At 36.8% G+C, this 19852-nt stretch overlaps 1 protein-coding gene across 3 annotated transcripts in view; it reads right to left on the bottom strand.

Annotated features, from left to right (window-relative positions):
• Window positions 1-19852, bottom strand: part of LOC145291146 (lysosomal acid phosphatase-like) — a 186725-nt gene that overhangs the window by 22529 nt on the left and 144344 nt on the right. Inside the window, exon 11 of one of the 3 annotated variants that reach the window (XM_080136665.1) lies at window positions 2784-8637. The exons of 1 other annotated variant lie outside the window; for it this stretch is intronic. In XM_080136665.1, coding sequence (XP_079992791.1) covers window positions 8525-8637 — 113 coding nt within the window. In that variant the 3' untranslated portion in view covers window positions 2784-8524. Of the gene's footprint in view, window positions 1-2783; window positions 8638-19852 lie in introns of those variants that run through there. One more of the 3 variants, XR_013869337.1, reaches the window with a different exon arrangement.

A 19852-nucleotide genomic window follows, 5' to 3' on the forward strand; every position in this document is an offset into this window, starting at 1 on the left:
CTCTGATATATTGACACATGGGCGCATATTTTCTCTATGCAGATAAAAAAAATCTTGTTATTCACAAACCCTTATGTTGATGGCTCAGGGTGACAGTTGCATTCATCAACTACAATAACGAAGGGTTGGAATAATAGGATCAGAAACGCAATTCTGTCACATTTTAACAGATACAGTACAAAACTAGACTCTGTTAGAGGAAACTGGTGCCCGGACGATACCGAAGTTATAGCCTGGGTAGATGTAAGTTGCTTAGCAACAGGAGTAGCATTAAAAGTAAATGGAAGTATCATTGAAGATACGTGTTGGCTTCGTCCAACTAACGACGCTAGGCATATCAATGTAACTGAACTTTATGCGGCACTCAAAGAAGTCAATCTGGCTCTTTAGTGGAAAGCGATAGTGTTACACTTGGTCGATGATTCAATGTGCGAGTACTGACATTTTGGTATGAAAAGAATGCGTGAATACGAGCTGGTGAGATGTTAGTCAGATGACGGTTAAAAAGAATATGGGTTGACCATAGACGTGAATTGTCAGAACCGCACGGATCGCCTCACTAAAGTGTCACATAAGTGGCTGCATCTGCCAAGGAAGAAGGAGAGTCAGTTCTCGACAGCTGTACTATGGTAAGGAGATGACGGCCGGGTAACTGACATTCATAATCAAGCGGACATCTTGGTGTAAAGGGACTTTATACTCGCCCGATCAGTTGACCCACAAGTTAACCCACACGTTTCTAAAGAAAGTGTCAAATCTGTTGTGAAAGACTGCAAAAGCTGTCACTGGATAAATCGTTGGAAAAAGGAAAACTCAGTGTGAAAAGCCACTAGAGGACACTACCGATAGACATAACCTACCACAATGGTGACAATTTTCTAATGCTCATTTCCTGAGGCTCTGATACATTTGCAATATGGTGATCACTGCAACAACTCGATGCAACCACTGATATCCGACAGTTGGAGAATGTTTTCCTCGAGTAAGACCTGCTGATGGAAATATTGGCTGACAATAACACTGCGTGTACTGATAAACACTTTGGAAGATTTGCAAAGCTGTTTTCAGGACTGCCAGCAACCACTGTAAAAGAGTAATAAAACATGCAAGAGAGCTATATGCTCAGTCTGTTAAATCCAAAGTAGCTGATCAGCGGCTTGGTTCCCACCAGTTCTGGCAAATAGCAAACATGATCTTGAACAGAAGCGTGCATTCTATCCCAACTATCATCAATGGACCTGAGGTCATCTCGTCAGCATCAGACAAGGCCAGACTATTTGCCAAGAACTTTGCAGCTAATTCTACCCTATGCGACAATGACCATCAACTCCCTGTATTTCCTCCTATAACAGACAACACGCTATACAACATACAAATATCTGTGCGTGAGGTCGCCAAGCTAATCAAAAACCTTGATTCCAGTAAAGCAACTGGCCCTGATGGCATTCCAGTTATAGTGTTAAAAAAGCTCCAACCAGAACTTGCCCCCATACTTACAAAACTGTTTAAGCGTTGCCTTAAGGAGAAGTGCTTTCCAACACCCTGGAAAACAAAAAGAGAGAAGAAGAAGAAGAAGAAGAAGAAGAAGAAGAAGAAGAAGAAGAAGAAGAAGAAGAAAGAGGAGGAAGAGGAGAAAAGAAAGAAGAAGGAAGAGAAACAGAAGAAAAAGAAAAAGAGAAGAAGAAGACAGAGGAGGAGGAGGAGGAAAGAAAAAAGAAGAAAGAGAAACAGAAGAAGAAAGAGAAAAAAGAGAAGAAGAAGAAGAAGATAAACACTTGGAAGTGTGTCGAGTTCCTCTATTTTTTTGTTGAAATGTTACTCACACATGCAATCAAAAGTGTTTTTCTATAAACGACGAACTTGCTACATTTTTGTAATATTTTAATGGATAAGCAGTAATTTTAGTGTAAATGTGATCTTAAAATATATTATCAAATGTAATGGAGGATGACGTCATGTTGAATGTAGTAAAATTGATTGATTAAGCGTTTGTAAATTTAAGAAATAACGACATATGGAGTGATGCGTAGAAAACCGATAAAATGACGAAGTTTGAAAATAAAATAAGAGCGGTCATTGCCGATAAGTTAATACTATAAAATATTCGAGAATGAGAGTAGGAAATAATGAGTGAGTAATTTATCGTCCAACCTCCTGTTACTATGAATTGTTTAGGAGAGTGACTTTCGTCGGAAATATTGTAGGAATTTGTGACAACGTGAAGATTTTTGATTTTGTATGGCAGCCTGCGTTTGTAATGCTATACTATCTTTTTATACAGGGGAAATCGTCTCTATTTTATTAATATAGAAGAGGATATATATATATATATATATATATATATATATATATATATATATATATAGATACATACATATATACATACATACATACATATATATATATATATACATACATACACAAAATAAGGAAGATAGAGATAAACAGAATTTCAAACTACGCGTTACTTTTCTTTGTTTAAGTTACAATAATGGCGGAACAATGACTCGTGAAATCGTGAAAGTACATGTTTTATATAATAATGCAACAATATTTAACTAATTATGACATGAAAATCAAGTAAATAACATTGCTTTGAATTAAAATTGACATTGACTACTTTATACAAATCATGACATGTAATTCGCGTTTTAAGTTACATAATGCAAAACAAAACACGCTTTTCGATAAACAGGTCTTTCTGAGTACATAATGAAAAATAAACATCAAACACAATTCGTTAATATAAACATGCTTAAAATAAATTCATCAAAATAAAAACATGTAAACAATATCTTTTATTCTTGAAAGCAAAGACGATTATAAAATTGAACAATGGCTGATAAAGAGAAACAATTGCATTTTTTCTTAAAACAGATTTATCTTCCTTGCGATACAAGCTTGATGCCGAATAAAATACGCCTATTTTACAGCTAATACAAAGCTATAACTCACAAAAGCCGTGGCAATCAACAAACCGGATGTTCAAGACTCGAGTTTCGTCCATATTCGGGTTCATCATTTGAACTTGGGAATGTTTCTGTCGAATTCGGACAGGATTTTCTGTCGAATTTCGAATGGAATCCTTTATTTACTTCACGTGGGTAGCATGCTCTTGTTCCGTCAGCCATGACTGCATAGAGGTCCTAAGTAATTCACAATTGTATTTTTCAGTCGCCCACACTGAGAATTCCTGAGTTCGACTGAAACATTCCCGAGTTTAATAAGATACATCTGAAGAAGGTCGGAGGTTATATTGACCGAAACGTGAAAATGATTGTGTGAGGGTAGAGGTGATGAGATGAGGTGCATATATTCTCGTATATGTGACACTGTGTGTGAACATGTGTGTAACAGTCATGTGTGTGTTTGTATCTCTGTGCGCGCGTGTGTGTGTGCACACGCGTGCGTGTGTGTCACATATAAGAAGATCTCAAGACACGTACGTTTTCTCGTCCTTGCTCGGTGCCCCTTTCAACTATTCATACTTGCTCTCCAAAACACGACTTGGGTTTATTGTTTGGAGATGTCTTTATTTGGATTCCATCGTTCACATGTGCGTCCCTATTTATTTTAAGGTATATGTGTGGGGTGGCAACCCCCGCTAACCGGCTTGCACTCAAAACGCACTGACCTGCCTCATGACCCCTTGTTGCATTCAGGTGCACGCGCACGTTGTCAATGGAAGTCAATGGGTTTGAAACCTGTCAGCCTCAACCCTTCGACCTCTGTGCACTTAACTTGACACAAACAAGTTGCTTCAAACTGTACCGCGTTAACCGCGTTATTGACACACAACAACATGATGACACTCAATATGAGAACCAGTCTGATGAATCCAAATAATTCGAATAACCAATTCTCATCTCAAAAATTCAGAAACATGAAGAATTCTGTATGTTGGCAATTCATCCGTTAAATTTAGATATGCAGGCATGTCTGTGTATCAGTGTGTACAAACATGCAAAATATGATATATACAAACAAAAACTGGATATATAAAATTCAGCAAAAAAAAGGGAAAAAATGGCTCCATAATATCCCGTTGATTTTTTTATGAATTGTTTGATGTTCGATTCAGAATGAATCGAGAAATGAAATTAATATAAAAAATATAAATTATCTAATCGAGTATAAAGACTCATCCAAGAAATCCGGCATGAAAGTTCCATAAAAAGTTTATATGTGGGACAAGCAGCACTTCTGCATTACACGGACGGTGCCATTTTTGGGGGGTGGGTTTCTCTAAACTGTCGCTAGCTGGCGTTTCTTCCCATTCAAATTGTTTATTAATTTCAAAATTAAAACTATAATGTACTAGCAGTTCAGCTCGGCTTTGCTCGGGCCCTGTGTACTGTTCATAACTTTATGTGCATATGTATATTAAAAAGTTTGACTCATATCCAGGTAACTCACACCTAAAATTTCAAGTGTTTAGATACAAAATTGGCGGAGGAGTCTGGTAGAGTCTGCAATGGTCAACTTTGTAGACTTTGACCTCTTGGCAGCCAAAACTGATTAAAAAGCTTGCTGCATGTCTGAATACCCTTTATGCACAATTTCAAATGTTTAGACACAAAATTGGCTGAATAGTTTGCTAGACACCGCAAAGGTAAAATTTTTTGAATTTTGACCCCTTGTCAGCCAAATTTTCGGCCCAAACCGATTAAAAAGCTTGCCCTATGTCTGAATACACTTTATGTAAAGTTTCAAATGTTTAGACCAAAAATTGGCTGAGTAATTTGGTAGAGACCGCAGAGGTCAAAGTTTTTTAAACTTTGACCCCAATTTTGACCCCTTAACATTTATGGTTTTTGGCTCAAATCAAATTAAAAAGTTTGATCCATGTCCAAGTAACCTACATCTAAAATTTCAAGTGTTTAGACCCAAAATTGGCATAGGAGTTTGGTAGAGTTAACAAAGGTCAAATCGTTGAACTTTGACCACTTAACAGCCAAATTTCTGGCCGAAACCTGATTAAAAAGATTTTCCCAAATCTCAATAATCCTTATATCAAATCTCGAGTCTGTAGACTGAAAATTGACAGAGTAGTTTGGTAGGGAAATGTACACACACTGACACACAGACATACAGACAATTTCAATTTTATAGATATATAGGTTAATGATCCTTCAACACGTGCCACAATAAAATTAAAACTATATTTTGCTACAGTAAAAATTTTACTTTAAAATATTGTTCCGAAAAAAAAATCCAATGTTGCTTTGATTCGAAAAATATGTCATTTAAATTATTAAATTGTTTGAAAAAAAAATCCAATTTTACTTTAATTCCAAAAATGTTTAGGAGGGGGGGGGGAATACCCAATGTTCAAAAATTGTTTTATTAAAATTATATTTTCTTTCGCAGACTTTTCAATAAATGTTTTTACAATTTTTTACAATTGATACATTTTTATACAATAAATGTTTTCGTTTTCAAATATTTTTGTGTTCAGGAAAAAAAACCCATCTTGTTTGTTATTTATTTGCCGTGTTATTTGATCAAGAAGAAATTGGAGTTCTCGCTCCCTAACAATGGCGCCGTTCGTGTAATGCAAACGTGTGAGACAAGCATATACAAAAGTCAGCCGTAGCGGAATAGGAAAAAAATACAAAGATAACAGAATGTAACAATTTATAATGAAGAAGGCGTACGAAAAAGAAAGAAAGAAAAACGTAGAAAAAAAGGAAGAGGAAAGCAAGTGTAAAAGATGGAGGAGAAGAAAAAAGACGAAAAGAAACTTCAAGAAAAAAAAAAGAGTCAAGATTTAATTTAAACGGGATGGAGAAAAAAAAATAGGAAAAATTAAGATACTATAAAAAGTTATAAAAACACGACGTCAACTAATATGGACAGATATATGTATATATAAGTCATCGTGTTTGTGTACGTGTGAGTTCGTTCCCTATGAACTCTGAAACGGCTGGGTCAATTTCTTTTTATTTCACACAAATATATTTTATGTGTCTGGGAGTGTGAATAACTAAGAATCTGATTAGCTCTTCGGCTTGTACAGTAATAAAATTCTCAAATGCACTTATGATATTAGGCTGTATAAGGGTGTTAATTTTAGTCAAACTCAGACTGTTTCTTCTTTAATTGGATTTTTTCGATTATTAATTTTCGATACTTATCAGAGGCATTTCGATACAAAGCCTATCTAAAACACCCTTAGATACATAAAGTATATTTGTGCGAAATTTTTTAAAAATCTGCCTAGTCGTTTCAGAGTACATGTTACGAATTCACAGACACACACACATATAAATAATATATAATTAAATAATAAAATTTATAAATAATATATATTAGTGTTGGGACGATTTATCAGAATCGGGAATCAGAAAAATCGGATGTTTTGGGGGGCATTGAAATTTTCCAATGCCAAAAACGATTCTTTTAATTATCTTCTTTTTTTTAAATTTTGATTAATGCAAAATCTTCCACTGCTGGTAATAATAATAAAATAATAAATATTTATTGATTTTTCAATTACCAATAAAGCTAAAATCTATAGATCATCCTCCATAAGTGTATTTTTACGTTTGAGAAAATATCTGCACATTTAACATGTTTTTTTACGGTAATCAGGAATAAATCACAACTCTAAAGTTAAATATTTAGAGATTTATAAAGAATCGGAATCGATAATTGTATCGGAATTGGGAACTTAGTACGGAATCGGTACTTGTATTGAAATCCAGAAAAATATTGGAATCGTCCCGATATATAAAAGTTTACTTATTAAAAAAAACCATCTTAATTCATACAATTTATGTTTTTAACGCGAGAACTTGGTCGGGAAACTAAATAGATCCTCCACAGCTTACGGCGTGGTAATCAATGCAAACAAAACAAAACTAATGACAAATACTGACAATGGAATCCAAACTGCCAACTGAGAAAAGCTTGAAATCGTGAAGAATTTCAAATACTTTGGAACAATAGTTTCAGATGAGATGTTATTAAAGCCAGAATTGCAACGACAATTGCAACACTGGCTAAGTTGAACATCATTTGGAACAATAGTTTCAGATGAGATGTTATTAAAGCCAGAATTGCAACGACAATTGCAACACTGGCTAAGTTGAACATCATTTGGAACAATAGTTTCAGATGAGATATTATTAAAGCCAGAATTGCAATGACAATTGCAACACTGGCTAAGTTGAACATCATTTGGAACAATAGTTTCAGATGAGATGTTATTAAAGCCAGAATTGCAACGACAATTGCAACACTGGCTAAGTTGAACATCATTTGGAACAATAGTTTCAGATGAGATGTCAAAGCCAGAATTGCAACGACAATTGCAACACTGGCTAAGTTGAACATCATTTGGAACAATAGTTTCAGATGAGATGTCAAAGCCAGAATTGCAACGACAATTGCAACACTGGCTAAGTTGAACATCATTTGGAACAATAGTTTCAGATGAGATGTTATTAAAGCCAGAATTGCAACGACAATTGCAACACTGGCTAAGTTGAACATCATTTGGAAGAACAAGGCAATCAAACTCAGCTTAAAGATAAAAGTCATGTGTTCTCTTGACACTCAATGTTCCTGTATGTTTGTGAAGCATGAACCCTTACAGCAGAATTAGAGAAGAGGATTCAGGCCTCAGAAATGAAATGCTTCAGAAGACTGCTTGGCATTTCTTATAAAGACTACATAACCAATGAGGAAGTCAAAAACTGAATAAGGCAAGCCATTGGTCTTTATGAAGATCTTCTCGCCACAATCAGGAGGCATAAACTAAAATGGTTTGGCCATGTAACAAGAGCAGAGAGACTTGCAAAGACAGTGCTTCAGGGAACAGTAAGAGGAGGAAGAAAGAGAGGAAGACAGTATCACAGAATGGACAGGATTTAAGCTGAGCTAGGCGATCAAACAGGGAAGGATGGAGAGGGAAGGATGGAGAGGACTGGTTGACAGGTTTTCTGTAGCGCCCCAACGGCAACAGCCACGGGGCAGGTGAAGGATGTTTTAAAAGGGATAGTTCTGCTAATCACAAAAAGAACATAAAATCTGTGCAGATTAAAAAGAACATAAAATCTGTGCAGATTAAAAGACGTTGATGATTACAAAGATGGCGGCTGGAGTTGTAAAAAATGACAGAAAAAAAATGAAAAAAAATGTATATTCATTAATCATAATTGTTTGGACTCAGTTTGAGGGCAACAAAAAAGAGAAATGCAAATGGCAAGCGAGAGGAAATGGGACAGAGAAGCTGTCTACGTTCGTTTCGAAGAAAACGCTGAAATAGTTTGAACTCTTACTACAAAATAATTTTTTCCAGTTTCAACAAAAGTAAATAACTTTCATCTATGCAACAACAATTGGTAAAAAAAAGTGTGTGCGAGGGCGGGAGCTGTAAAGCTGTAGGATGAAGCAAAAAAAGTTGATATCAGCCAAATAGCAGATAACGATGGTGTGTGTGTGTGTGTGTGTGTGTGTGTGTGTGTGTGTGTGTGTGTGTGTGTGTGTGTGTGTGTGTGTGTGTGTGTTGGTATATTCCTTAAGGCAAGTAAGATAGTCGAGTTTTAAAGTGGCGGAAACAGATCACGCCGATGACGATGCTGATGAGAATGATGATGAAGAGGACCACTAGGATGATGCTCGTCGTCACAACTGAAAATCAAAGATAAAATTTAATAAATTAAAGGAAATATGGATTGTAAACAAACAAAAAAGATATTAAAATTATAGAAATTAATTTTAAAGTTGTCCGGACGTCAACTTAATCTAATTCAACATTGCTCATTGGAAAATGTTGTTTCAATCACACTTTTCATAGCTAAACTTTATAGGGAGTTGAAACAGAGAACAATGACTCAATATTATTTTAATACTTATAATAAAATCCAGCAATAATCTAACCTTCAAAGTTAATCGCAAAACTAGACATAAAAATGATTACATATATTTCTGCTCACACCATAATGACAAAATAAAAACAGACATAATAATTGGTTTCTTCCTACGTACATCCAGCATTTGTAGTTGAAAATATTTGAACAAAGAATTCAAATACATCACCATTCTTTGAAAACCTATTTTTTTATTAAATGCTAACAAAATAATGCCCTACAAATATTTTTCTAAAACAAGCAAAATCCATATACACCAGACACTACCCTCATAACCAGACATTTCCTTTTACCCACCCACGCCAATAATACAAAAATTTGCAGCACTCTAATCAAACTAAGAATTCCAATAATGCAAACCACATCACAAACTGTAAAATAAATATTAAAAACAACAAAATATTTTCAAACAAACCCATATCTAATGCAGGTCCAATAATATAATTATAATCATATATACGTTAGTGAAACTCAATGTAAACGATAGAAAAGGCTTAGTGAACATAAAAACAGATATAAAAATAACAATTTCCTGAATACATTATTCTCTCATTCAATATAACATGATCATTCTTTTAACTTTAAACACGATAAATTCATTAAATTCATTTAAAATAAATCTCGGTCAACACTTCTTGAATCAGCACTCAAACACAATTAAACAACGTAACTTATCTCCTTATTTTAAAAGAACAGAACTTAAATTTAGATTCAAGTTAACTAACTTTCACCATAGAACTAATGTCAATAATAAAATAAAAAAATCCATCAATAAATAAAAACACAGAAACAATCATTTTATTTCATATGCATATCTAGTATGTAGAATTCTAACAACTACATTCATTTCCAAAGAGAACATAAACGGCATCATATCTTTTACATTCTAATATGTTATTTAAAAATGTAAGAAATTTCACTCATTCCATGTCATAAACGCTATACATACTTTGAATGCTAACGGTTATCTTTTCGTTTGAAAAAAAGAGCAAAAACGTCCATTTCACATAACAGACACAAAAATATATTTTAAAATATTGTAATGGAATTTTATTTCTTTAAATTAATCATCCCAGGAAAGTCTTGAAATAAAGACAAAACGTTTATAAGCACTTAAATAATTTTGGCTTGTTCCTTTTTTTTTCATTTCTCCATTACGTTGGAATATTATTTCCAAAATGTTCATTATATATATATATATATATATATATATATATATATATATATATATATATATATATATATATATATATATATAGGGTGGAATGATAAAGTTGTCGCCCTAAAAAAACAATACTTATTTTAAAACTTTATTTTAAAACTTTTATTGAAAAAATTAATTCGGATAATTTGATTATGTAGTAGCGCTAACATCTGTTTAAAGTAGCAACCTTCAGTCTCAATCACCGTCTCTCTCAATCCAATACTGTAGCAAATTTAGCTGCTTCCACTGCACGAATTTTTACCGATACCCTCTCCCAGTAAAAATGAAAATGGAAGCATAGTAATGCCCTTTTTTAACCAGGTTTGAGGAGTGAAAATTTTCTGTAGAAGTTAATCTAAATGCCCGATTTTTTTCAAGAGATATTAACCTAAATAACCAATAAATATTAACTACCCATGCGAGGTCGCAGAAATACCTGGATTAGGACCCAGGCACGGGGTGAACCCCCTCGGAGCTGATGGACCCGTAGGTCTTCCCAGGTCATCCGTCTAGGAGAAGGAAAACTCTGAAACTAAACCTAGGGGAGGGAGGCCTCTTCAGTCCTGGACGACAACCTTCCTAGAGCTGGTGACTCAAACAAATCACCGGTTGGCAAACCTAAACTGCTTAAGGAGGAGATAGGCTTTGTCTATCGCCCGGCTTTCATACTCCTTCTTTGCCTATTGGCCAGGCGTAGAGGTACTATCACAGGGACTCGGCTGAATCACCCAGTGGTTGACCTTGTTTCCTGACTAGGGCAATGAACGCCGCTTCTCCCCACTCCCGCCACATCCCATCCTCCTAAACTGGACATAGTGGGGTGCTTCAGTGCCATATATGTCAGTGCAGTTGGACTGGGCTGGCTTTGCCTAACGGATTGAGGGTACCGGATTGACAGTTCCTGGTTGCTGTTTCCGACTGATAGAACAGGAGCCCATAACTCTTTGGTAGCGCTTAGAGCGGCTGCTCCATCAACAGTTGTAAAATATCGGGATGTTTGTAGTGCCATGTCGCGCATGGAAAGGGACCCTGCACTCATTCCCGGTGGGCTTTTCTGAGGCCACAATCCTGTGGGTGAGGACAGCTGATAGTCTACTTGTATTGCATGTCTGGTATTCTGCACAACTACTTGTCCAGCACCCCCTCACTCACTCACCCTAACTGAAACTTTTAAATAAAATAAAATGAAATGACAGCTCAAGCAAAAGTTACGTTTAAACCAGGACCAAACTCAAAGAAAACCAACCTGCCTCCTCCTTTGAGGCTTGCATTTACTAATATCCGCGGGCTTAGAACTAACTTAGATGATGTTGAGTCATTTCTCCTTGTAAACAACCCGGATATCTTAGCATTAAGTGAAACTAACCTTCATTCCTCCATTCCCTCTAACCACTTTAACATGCCTGGTTATCTCCCACTCTACCATAAGGACTCGGACAAACATATGCATGGACTTGGAGTCTATATTCGTAACACTCTCCCCCTGACTAGAGAAATAAAACTAGAATCAGAGGACCAGGCCTTTATGTGCTTCAGACTAAATATGCAACACAATATTATCTACTTGTATTTTCTCTACCGCTCTCCCTCAAACCAAGACTGTACCCTAATAAACAAAGTCTCAGACAGCATAGATATAGCACTCTCCCTCGATACTAGCGCACAAATACATGTATTTGGTGACTTCAATGTCCACCACAGTAACTGGCTAGGATTCTCTAATCACACAGACGTAGCTGGTAGCACAACACATAGCTTCTCTATATCCCATTCCCTATCTCAGTTGGTTACATTTCCGACACGTTTCCCAGACCAGCAAGATCAACATGCCTCACTTCTAGATCTCTTTCTGACAACGGTTCCCAATGACTGTACAACAAATGCCCACACCCCACTCGGGAATGCTGATCACGCTGTGATAATGGTAGAAATCAGCCTAAATTCTTGCCCTAAAACTGAAGACCCACTACTCAAAACAACGAGATATTACAAAAAGGCTGATTGGGAAGCCATCAGGGAGCTCATCAGAGATGCCCCATGGCAAAATATCTTTACTCTTCCAGCGGAACAGTGTGTAAATGAGACCACTGAATGGTTCAAAACTGCTATTGAAGCACATGTTCCCGCACGGAAATTCTATAGCAAGCCCCACTCCCCCCAATGGTTTACTTCTGCTTATGCAGCTGCCATTTGTCAAAGGCAGCATACGTTCCGCAGATTCAACCAACATAAGTCCAGCTCAAATAAACAGAAGTTTATAGAAGCTAGAAATAATTGTAAGAGAGTGATAGAGACAGCTAAGACAGATTACTCTGAAACCACCAGAAAACGCATCGAAGCACAGAAATTAGGAACCCGGGATTTTTGGAAAATCTACAACAGCGTAGTAAATAATGGACAGTCAACTATTCCCCCACTATCAAACGATCATGAGGTTGCTTGCACGGCAACTGACAAGGCTAATCTGCTTGCCAGTCGGTTTGCCTCAAACTCCACACTGAACTCGGTACACCACTCACTCCCTGATTTTCATCTGTGAACAGACGCCTCACTAGACGATTTGAAAATCACCCCTTCTCAGGTATATGCTATTATAAAAAACCTAGACACCTCAAAAGCATGTGGACCAGATCTCATCCCGGCTGTACTATTAAAAAAATGCTCTGCCGAGGTTGCTCCAGTTCTGTCCAAACTTTACAATAAATGCCTTAACGAATCTTGTTTTCCCGACTGCTGGAAAACCGCCTCTGTGGTACCAGTCTTCAAGAATTCTGGTGAAAGAACTGACCCACTAAATTATCGCCCCATTAGCCTCCTCCCGCTTTTCGCCAAAATATTTGAGTCCTTAGTTAATCAAGCCCTAGTCCAGCACCTAACAGCTGCTAAACTCCTGACTGACAAACAATATGGATTCAGGCAAGCCCGTTCAACAGCAGATATCTTAACTGTAGTTTCTGAACGTATATACCGGTCATTGGATAAAACAGGGGAGGGTAGAGCGGTGGCCCTTGATATATCTAAGGTTTTTGACAGGGCACGATGGTCTTCTAAGGAAAATTAGATCATATGGAATCACTGGAAGAATTCATAATGTAATTAAATCCTTCTTAAGTAATAGAAAAATCAAGGTTGTCCTCGACGGTCGTACATCCAAACAATACGACATAAATGTGGGAGTACCTCAGGGGTCTATCCTTGGACCTCTATTATTCCTGATATTCATAAACGACCTCCCTGATAAAATTGTTTCGGAGATGGGTATATTTGCCGATGATACCACTCTCTATAACAGATATGAGGGGAAAACGAATGAACACATATCCAAGGAAATGGCAGAAACACTAGAGGATGACCTCCAATCCGTAGTGGAATGGGGACAAAAATGGTTGGTCACATTCAATGCTGCTAAGACTAAGCTTGTTTCCTTCAATAACTACAAGAAACCTTCTCTACCACCAATAGCAATGGCCAAGAACACATTACCTGAAAGTACTTCTTTTAAACTCCTCGGCCTAACGTTTACAGGGAATATGAACTGGAATAGATACATTGAGAGCATTGCCAAGGCTGCTGCAAGGAAGGTTGGCTCCCTCTACCGTGCTAGAAAACTACTTACGCCTGACAGTATCCTATACCTCTATAAGGCAACCATTCGCCCATGTATGGAGTACTGTTGTCACATCTGGGCTGGTGCATCTGCTTCTTGTCTCTCGCTCCTGGACAGGGTTCAAAAGAGAGTCGCCAACCTGATAGGTCCTGAACTGTCATCTAGGCTTCAGCTTCTGTCCCATCGACGAGATGTTGCATCCCTCTGCCTGTTCTACAAATACTTCAATGGTGAATGCTCTGACGAACTGCAAACATTTGTACCTCCCCGACGTAACTACCCCCGACAAACCCGACAAGCTACTAAGTCTCATCCCTTTACAGTAGAGATCCCTAGGTGCAAGAAAGCCTTTTACTCCAATAGTTTCTTCCCCAGAACTGCGGGTCTTTGGAACTCCCTTTCGGGATTCTGTTTTCCCAACTGCAATGATATACAGAAGTTCAAGTGTAATGTTAACAAACATCTTTCTACTCATCTTCCTTCATAATGACCCCACTAATTAAGTCCCTGATAGTAGCCCCCTGCTTCAAAGTGGCACTGTGCCTTGTTTGGGGTGAAAATTGAATTTTAAAAAAAAAAAAAAAGTCATAGCACTCCTTCTGAAGCTAAGCTTGGGTCTCTGTGAACTTGTGGACGGCACACACAGGGTCTATCAGCAGCCACTTGATTACAGCAGGGGATCACACACGCTTCAGCACATCTAGGTACACTTTGGTGTTGACTTTCAAGCAACTTCAAAGATGTGAGGTGGTATGATGTGGCCCTTACTTGAAACGATACCACAGACCATAACCGTGGCCGGAAACCTTGTTTTCATCACCCTGGGCACGTCTCTGTTATTTGTGGCAATCCAACAATGCATTTTGAGGGTGCTGACAATGGTCCTGTTATCATAACTTGGATCGGTAGAGAGCATGAGTTGTACAGTGGCACATCTCTGATCTCGCTTGTTGAAAATTGTGTCACTTTCAGACATGATAGAAGGTTCCTATCAATCTTGGGATCTGTACACAACTGGCTAACTAGTAAATGGTCAGCAAAAAAAAAAAAGGAAACCAGTTTTCATCAAAAATTATGTTGTCTTTTCTATGGCGGCAATTGTATCATTACATCCTGCATATATATATATATATATATATATATATATATATATATATATATATATATATAGTCATTTACATACTGTACTGTTTCGCTGTATCACGGCTCATCAGTACAGCTAGACCAGCTCCTTTCCCTAGCCAGGGAATGAACCCACACCTCCTACTGCGTTGATAATCGGCACTTCTTACCTCGGGCCCATGGGATTGGTGCTCTCAAATGACCTCATCAAATGTCCATTTAAATAGACACTTTTTTACAGTGTTTGACCTGCTTGTTTATTTACAAACAAACAGCGAGCCTCGCATTTCATATATATTTCAACTTCATTCAATGGCTAATAAAAAAAACGGGCAGAACGCTTTTGATTACCTATTATATATATATATATATATATATATATATATATATATATATATATATATATATATATATATAATACTAGGTAATCAAAAATATATATATATATAATTGTTGTGAAGGAACATAACTGGCTATACACCGGTTACAAACTGTATATATATATTGGACTGTTTGGCAGACAGTCGCAGACAGCGGCAGACAAGCAGTCGCAGTAAGACGGATAGTCTTACGTGTTGATTATCAGACTTTCTTCCCCATACTTGTTACTATGTACTTCTATTTACCTTAGGCGAGCAGCCTTACGTTTCTGTATTATAAATAAACCCCATTACACATACCACTTGGTGTAACTCACGTTTGTCTTTATTTCCTAAGTATTTAGGAATATAACAATGGCGACGAAAGGATGTTCTTTCTCTTAACAGAGATAAATTACCGTACCAAGGACTGTGTACAATGCAAGGATTTTTTGTTTTACGAAAAAAAAAAACTACACAAGGATTTTTGACCACGTGCGTCAATGAATTTAAAAATTTTTCCTACCTAAAGTAGCGAAAAGTACGGATTTTTCTTCGTAAAGAACTCACAAGAAATTATAGAAACATGTTCAAGGTAAAGTGGAATTTATATTTATTTTGACAAGTAAAAAAAAAAAAAAAAAAAAAAAAATGGTCGCAAGTTGAATTCGAAACTACACTAAAGGATTACGAGTTTCGAAAGAAAAAATATAAATACAACGACTATTGTACCATTTTATGCCACGTGGGAACGGCAGCCATATATATTTTTTTTTTTGGAAAATTAATTGTTTGTTATTGCCTTTATATAAATAATTGGAACTATTTGTCATGGGAAGTAAGAAATATTTTGTGTATGAACTTACGTTGTTGAAAAAAAAAAAAAAAAAAAAAAAAAAGAATTATTTTACAAAGCCTGTTGAATTACTATGGATGAACTTTGTTGAAACGTGTTGTGTCTGCATATTGCTACTAATTTACGATATACGTAAATTTACGATTTTTCTTTGGAATTATTGTGTAGAATTCGAAAAGACATTTTTGTACTAGAAGCTAACATGGAACAATTAGCAGAGTTAACTAAGGCTCTAGCCCTTAGCATCCAGGAACAGACAAAAATGACTCAACAATTTTTAGCGCAACAACAACAACAACAACAACAAATTCAACAACAACAGCTACAGCAACAGCTGCAACAACAACAAGAAAGAACACAAAAAACTTTAGAGGCACAACAAGAACAAACAAACATACTACAACGACAAATGTCGACACAGCAAAAGAATTTAGAAAAGCTAATTCTAACGTCGACCGGGAAGAAGACTAATTTTTCTGCCGAGGGTATTTCAAATTCACTAACGGAATTTCGTTACTCCCCGGATACTGGTGTTACTTTCCCTGCATACTACAGAAGATACGAAACAATTTTTACGAAAAGATGTTTAGACTGGACCGATGAGGAAAAAGTTACCCTGCTACTACAAAAACTGGGTACTGATGAAAACACCAAGTATGCAAATCTAATTCTACCAAAAAAACCGGAGGAGGTTTCGTTCGAGGAAACAATTAGTACCTTGTCGAAAATATTTGATAAAAGGGATAGCCTATTTCACTCTAGATACAAATGTTTGAACATTCAGAAGGCAGAAGCTGAAGACTATCTAGAATATGCTTGCACTGTGAACTGTTTATGCGAATCATTTAAATTGAATGAAATTTCCGCAGACCAATTTAAATGTTTAATCTTTGTACAAGGTCTCACAGCACCAAGGGACAAAGATATACGTTCACGGATCCTAACAATTATGGAGGCGGATCCTAACATAACATTGCAAAAAGTCACTGAAGAGTGTCAACGTCTGATTAACATAAAGAAAGACAACACTCGCATTGAAGAGAAAAATATTTTTAAGGTGCAGCAAGTAAAAAGGCAAGGGACCACAAGAAAGTCCAGGTTCCAAGAACACAGGATCCTTAAAGGATACAAAGACCCAAAGCTAAAGTGTAAATGTTGTGGTAGTTTAAGACACAACAATAAGACCTGCTGGTTTAGGAACAAAATATGTTATGAATGTGGTCTCAGAGGTCACAAGGGAACATACTGTGCCCAGAAGAAAAGACAAGGGACCGATAATGTAAATACGCTTCGCATGAATAAAGAAAAAAGCTGCGAAAGACGGAAATATGTTGATGTTCGGATAAATGGACATCTGGTTACATTGCTTCTGGATAGCGGTGCAGATATTAGTATTATAAATGAAGATATATGGAAAAGGATAGGTCGACCTGAATTAACGAAAACCAGAAAGACGGCGAGAAGTGTGTGCGGCAAAAGATTAGAGTTCAAGGGAGAATTAAAATGCAAAGTGACATTCGCTAACCAGACTCATAAATCCAAAGTGTACGTCGTACCAGGAAAGAATACATGCCTGTTTGGGGTAGATTGGATTGTCCTGTTTAATTTATGGGAGAAACCCATAAATTCGTTTTGTAACGTTTTAACTGCAGAAAAAGCAAACCAAAGGGAAGACTTCCTGAAGGATTTGAAAACTGAATTTCCCAATGTTTTTGCCGAAGGACTAGGACTCTGTATTAAGACAGAGGCAAAATTTGAATTAAAGAAAAATGCCACTCCAGTGTTCAAACCTAAAAGGAATGTGCCTTTTTCAGCGATGGACGCAATCGAAAAAGAGTTGGATAGACTTCAACAACTGGAAGTCATTGAAAAAGTTAACCACACAGATTGGGCAAGTCCAACCGTGTATGTAAAGAAAAAAAATAACAGAATAAGGGTCTGTGGAGATTTTTCAACGGGTTTAAATGACTGTCTATTGGACCATAATTATCCCCTTCCGTCCGCAGAAGATCTGTTCTCTAAGCTTAACGGAGGAAAAATTTTTTCTAAGATAGACCTCTCAGATGCTTACTTGCAAATTAAGATCAGCGATGAATGCTCCAAATACTTAGGCATAAATACTCATAAGGGCATTTTTAAGCTAAAGAGGCTTCCTTTTGGATTAAAGGTTGCTCCTGCTATTTTCCAGCAAATTATGGACACGATGCTGGCAGGGTTGGAATTTTCAATGGCCTACCTTGACGATATCCTAATTAAAAGTGAAAATTTGCAAGATCATAAGAAGCATGTAAAAGAAGTATTCAAAAGAATACAGGAATTTGGTTTTAAATTGAGCCCAGAAAAATGCGATTTTTTTATGAAAAAAATTAAATATCTAGGTCAAATAATCGACAAAGAGGGTCGAAGACCGGATCCACAAAGGACTGAAGCAATTGAAAAGATGCCTGCTCCAGATTCAGTGACAAAATTAAAATCGTTTTTGGGATTAGTTCAATACTATGCAATTTACATCCCTAACATACATAATTTAAGAGCTCCTCTTAACGAGTTACTGAAAAAGGGTGTTAAATGGAACTGGAATAAGGAATGTGAATCTGCTTTCCAAAATATCAAAAGATGTCTACTGTCAGACTTAGCATTGGCACATTTCAATCCAGAAAAGGAACTAATACTAGCAACGGACGCCAGTGATTACGGTGTTGGCGCTGTATTACTTCACAAGTATGAGGATGGTAGGACAAAAGCTATCGCCCATGCTTCAAGAACGTTGGTTGCAGCGGAGAAAAATTACAGCCAAATTGAAAAAGAGGCGCTGTCGATAATATTTGGAATTACAAAGTACAATCGATTTCTCCATGGACGATCTTTTATTTTGCAAACCGACCATAAACCCCTACTTACCATATTTGGATCAAAGAAAGGCATTCCCACACATACTGCGAATCGATTACAGCGATGGGCTGTAACCCTCTTAAACTATCAGTTTAAGATGGAACATGTATCCTCAAAAAAGTTAGGACACGCAGATGCATTATCACGGTTGATCCCTAAAAGAAGCGAAAGTTTCGAAGAAACGGTAATTGCTGCGCTTAAAGACGAAAGTGAATGTACAAGTTCAATGTGTAATATGATACGTGAACTTCCGGTAACTTTCGAAAAAATAAAAAAAGAGGCAGTAAATGACATTTTCATTAAGAAAATGAAAAATCAATTGGGATGGATAAAAAAAAATAAAAAGGTAGATCAAACAACGCCTTTTTCCATCTGTGAAGATGTGCTCATGTATGGTGAGAGGATCGTAATTCCACTAACGTTACAGAGGAAAATTCTGAAGGAATTTCATACAGGTCATCCGGGCATTTCGAGAATGAAATCCCTTATGAGAGGATATGTGTACTGGCCTGGTATGGACAAGGAAGTTGAAAAATGTGTCAAGACATGCAGAGGATGTCAATTAGCAGCTCGAGATCCTCCAGTAAAAACGACGCCATGGCCAAAGACGGACCTACCCTGGTCACGTCTGCATATTGATTATGCGGGACCTATAAATGGTTATTTTTACTTGATTATTGTAGATTCTTTTTCAAAATGGCCAGAAATATTTAAGTTTAGACATCCAACAGCAAAAAACACTGTGAGTGCGCTTAATGAAATTTTTAGCCGTTTTGGAGTGCCAAAAACCTTAGTGAGCGATAATGGAACAGCATTTACTGCTCATGAATTCAAAGAATTCTGTGACTCACTAAATATTCTACATATGACAACACCTGTGTACCATCCACGATCGAATGGGTTGGCCGAAAAATTTGTAGATACGTTTAAAAGGGC

The sequence above is a fragment of the Euprymna scolopes genome, chromosome 12, assembly GCF_053919585.1.
Source record: "Euprymna scolopes isolate OS-2025 chromosome 12, ASM5391958v1, whole genome shotgun sequence".
Lineage (NCBI taxonomy): Eukaryota > Metazoa > Mollusca > Cephalopoda > Sepiida > Sepiolidae > Euprymna > Euprymna scolopes.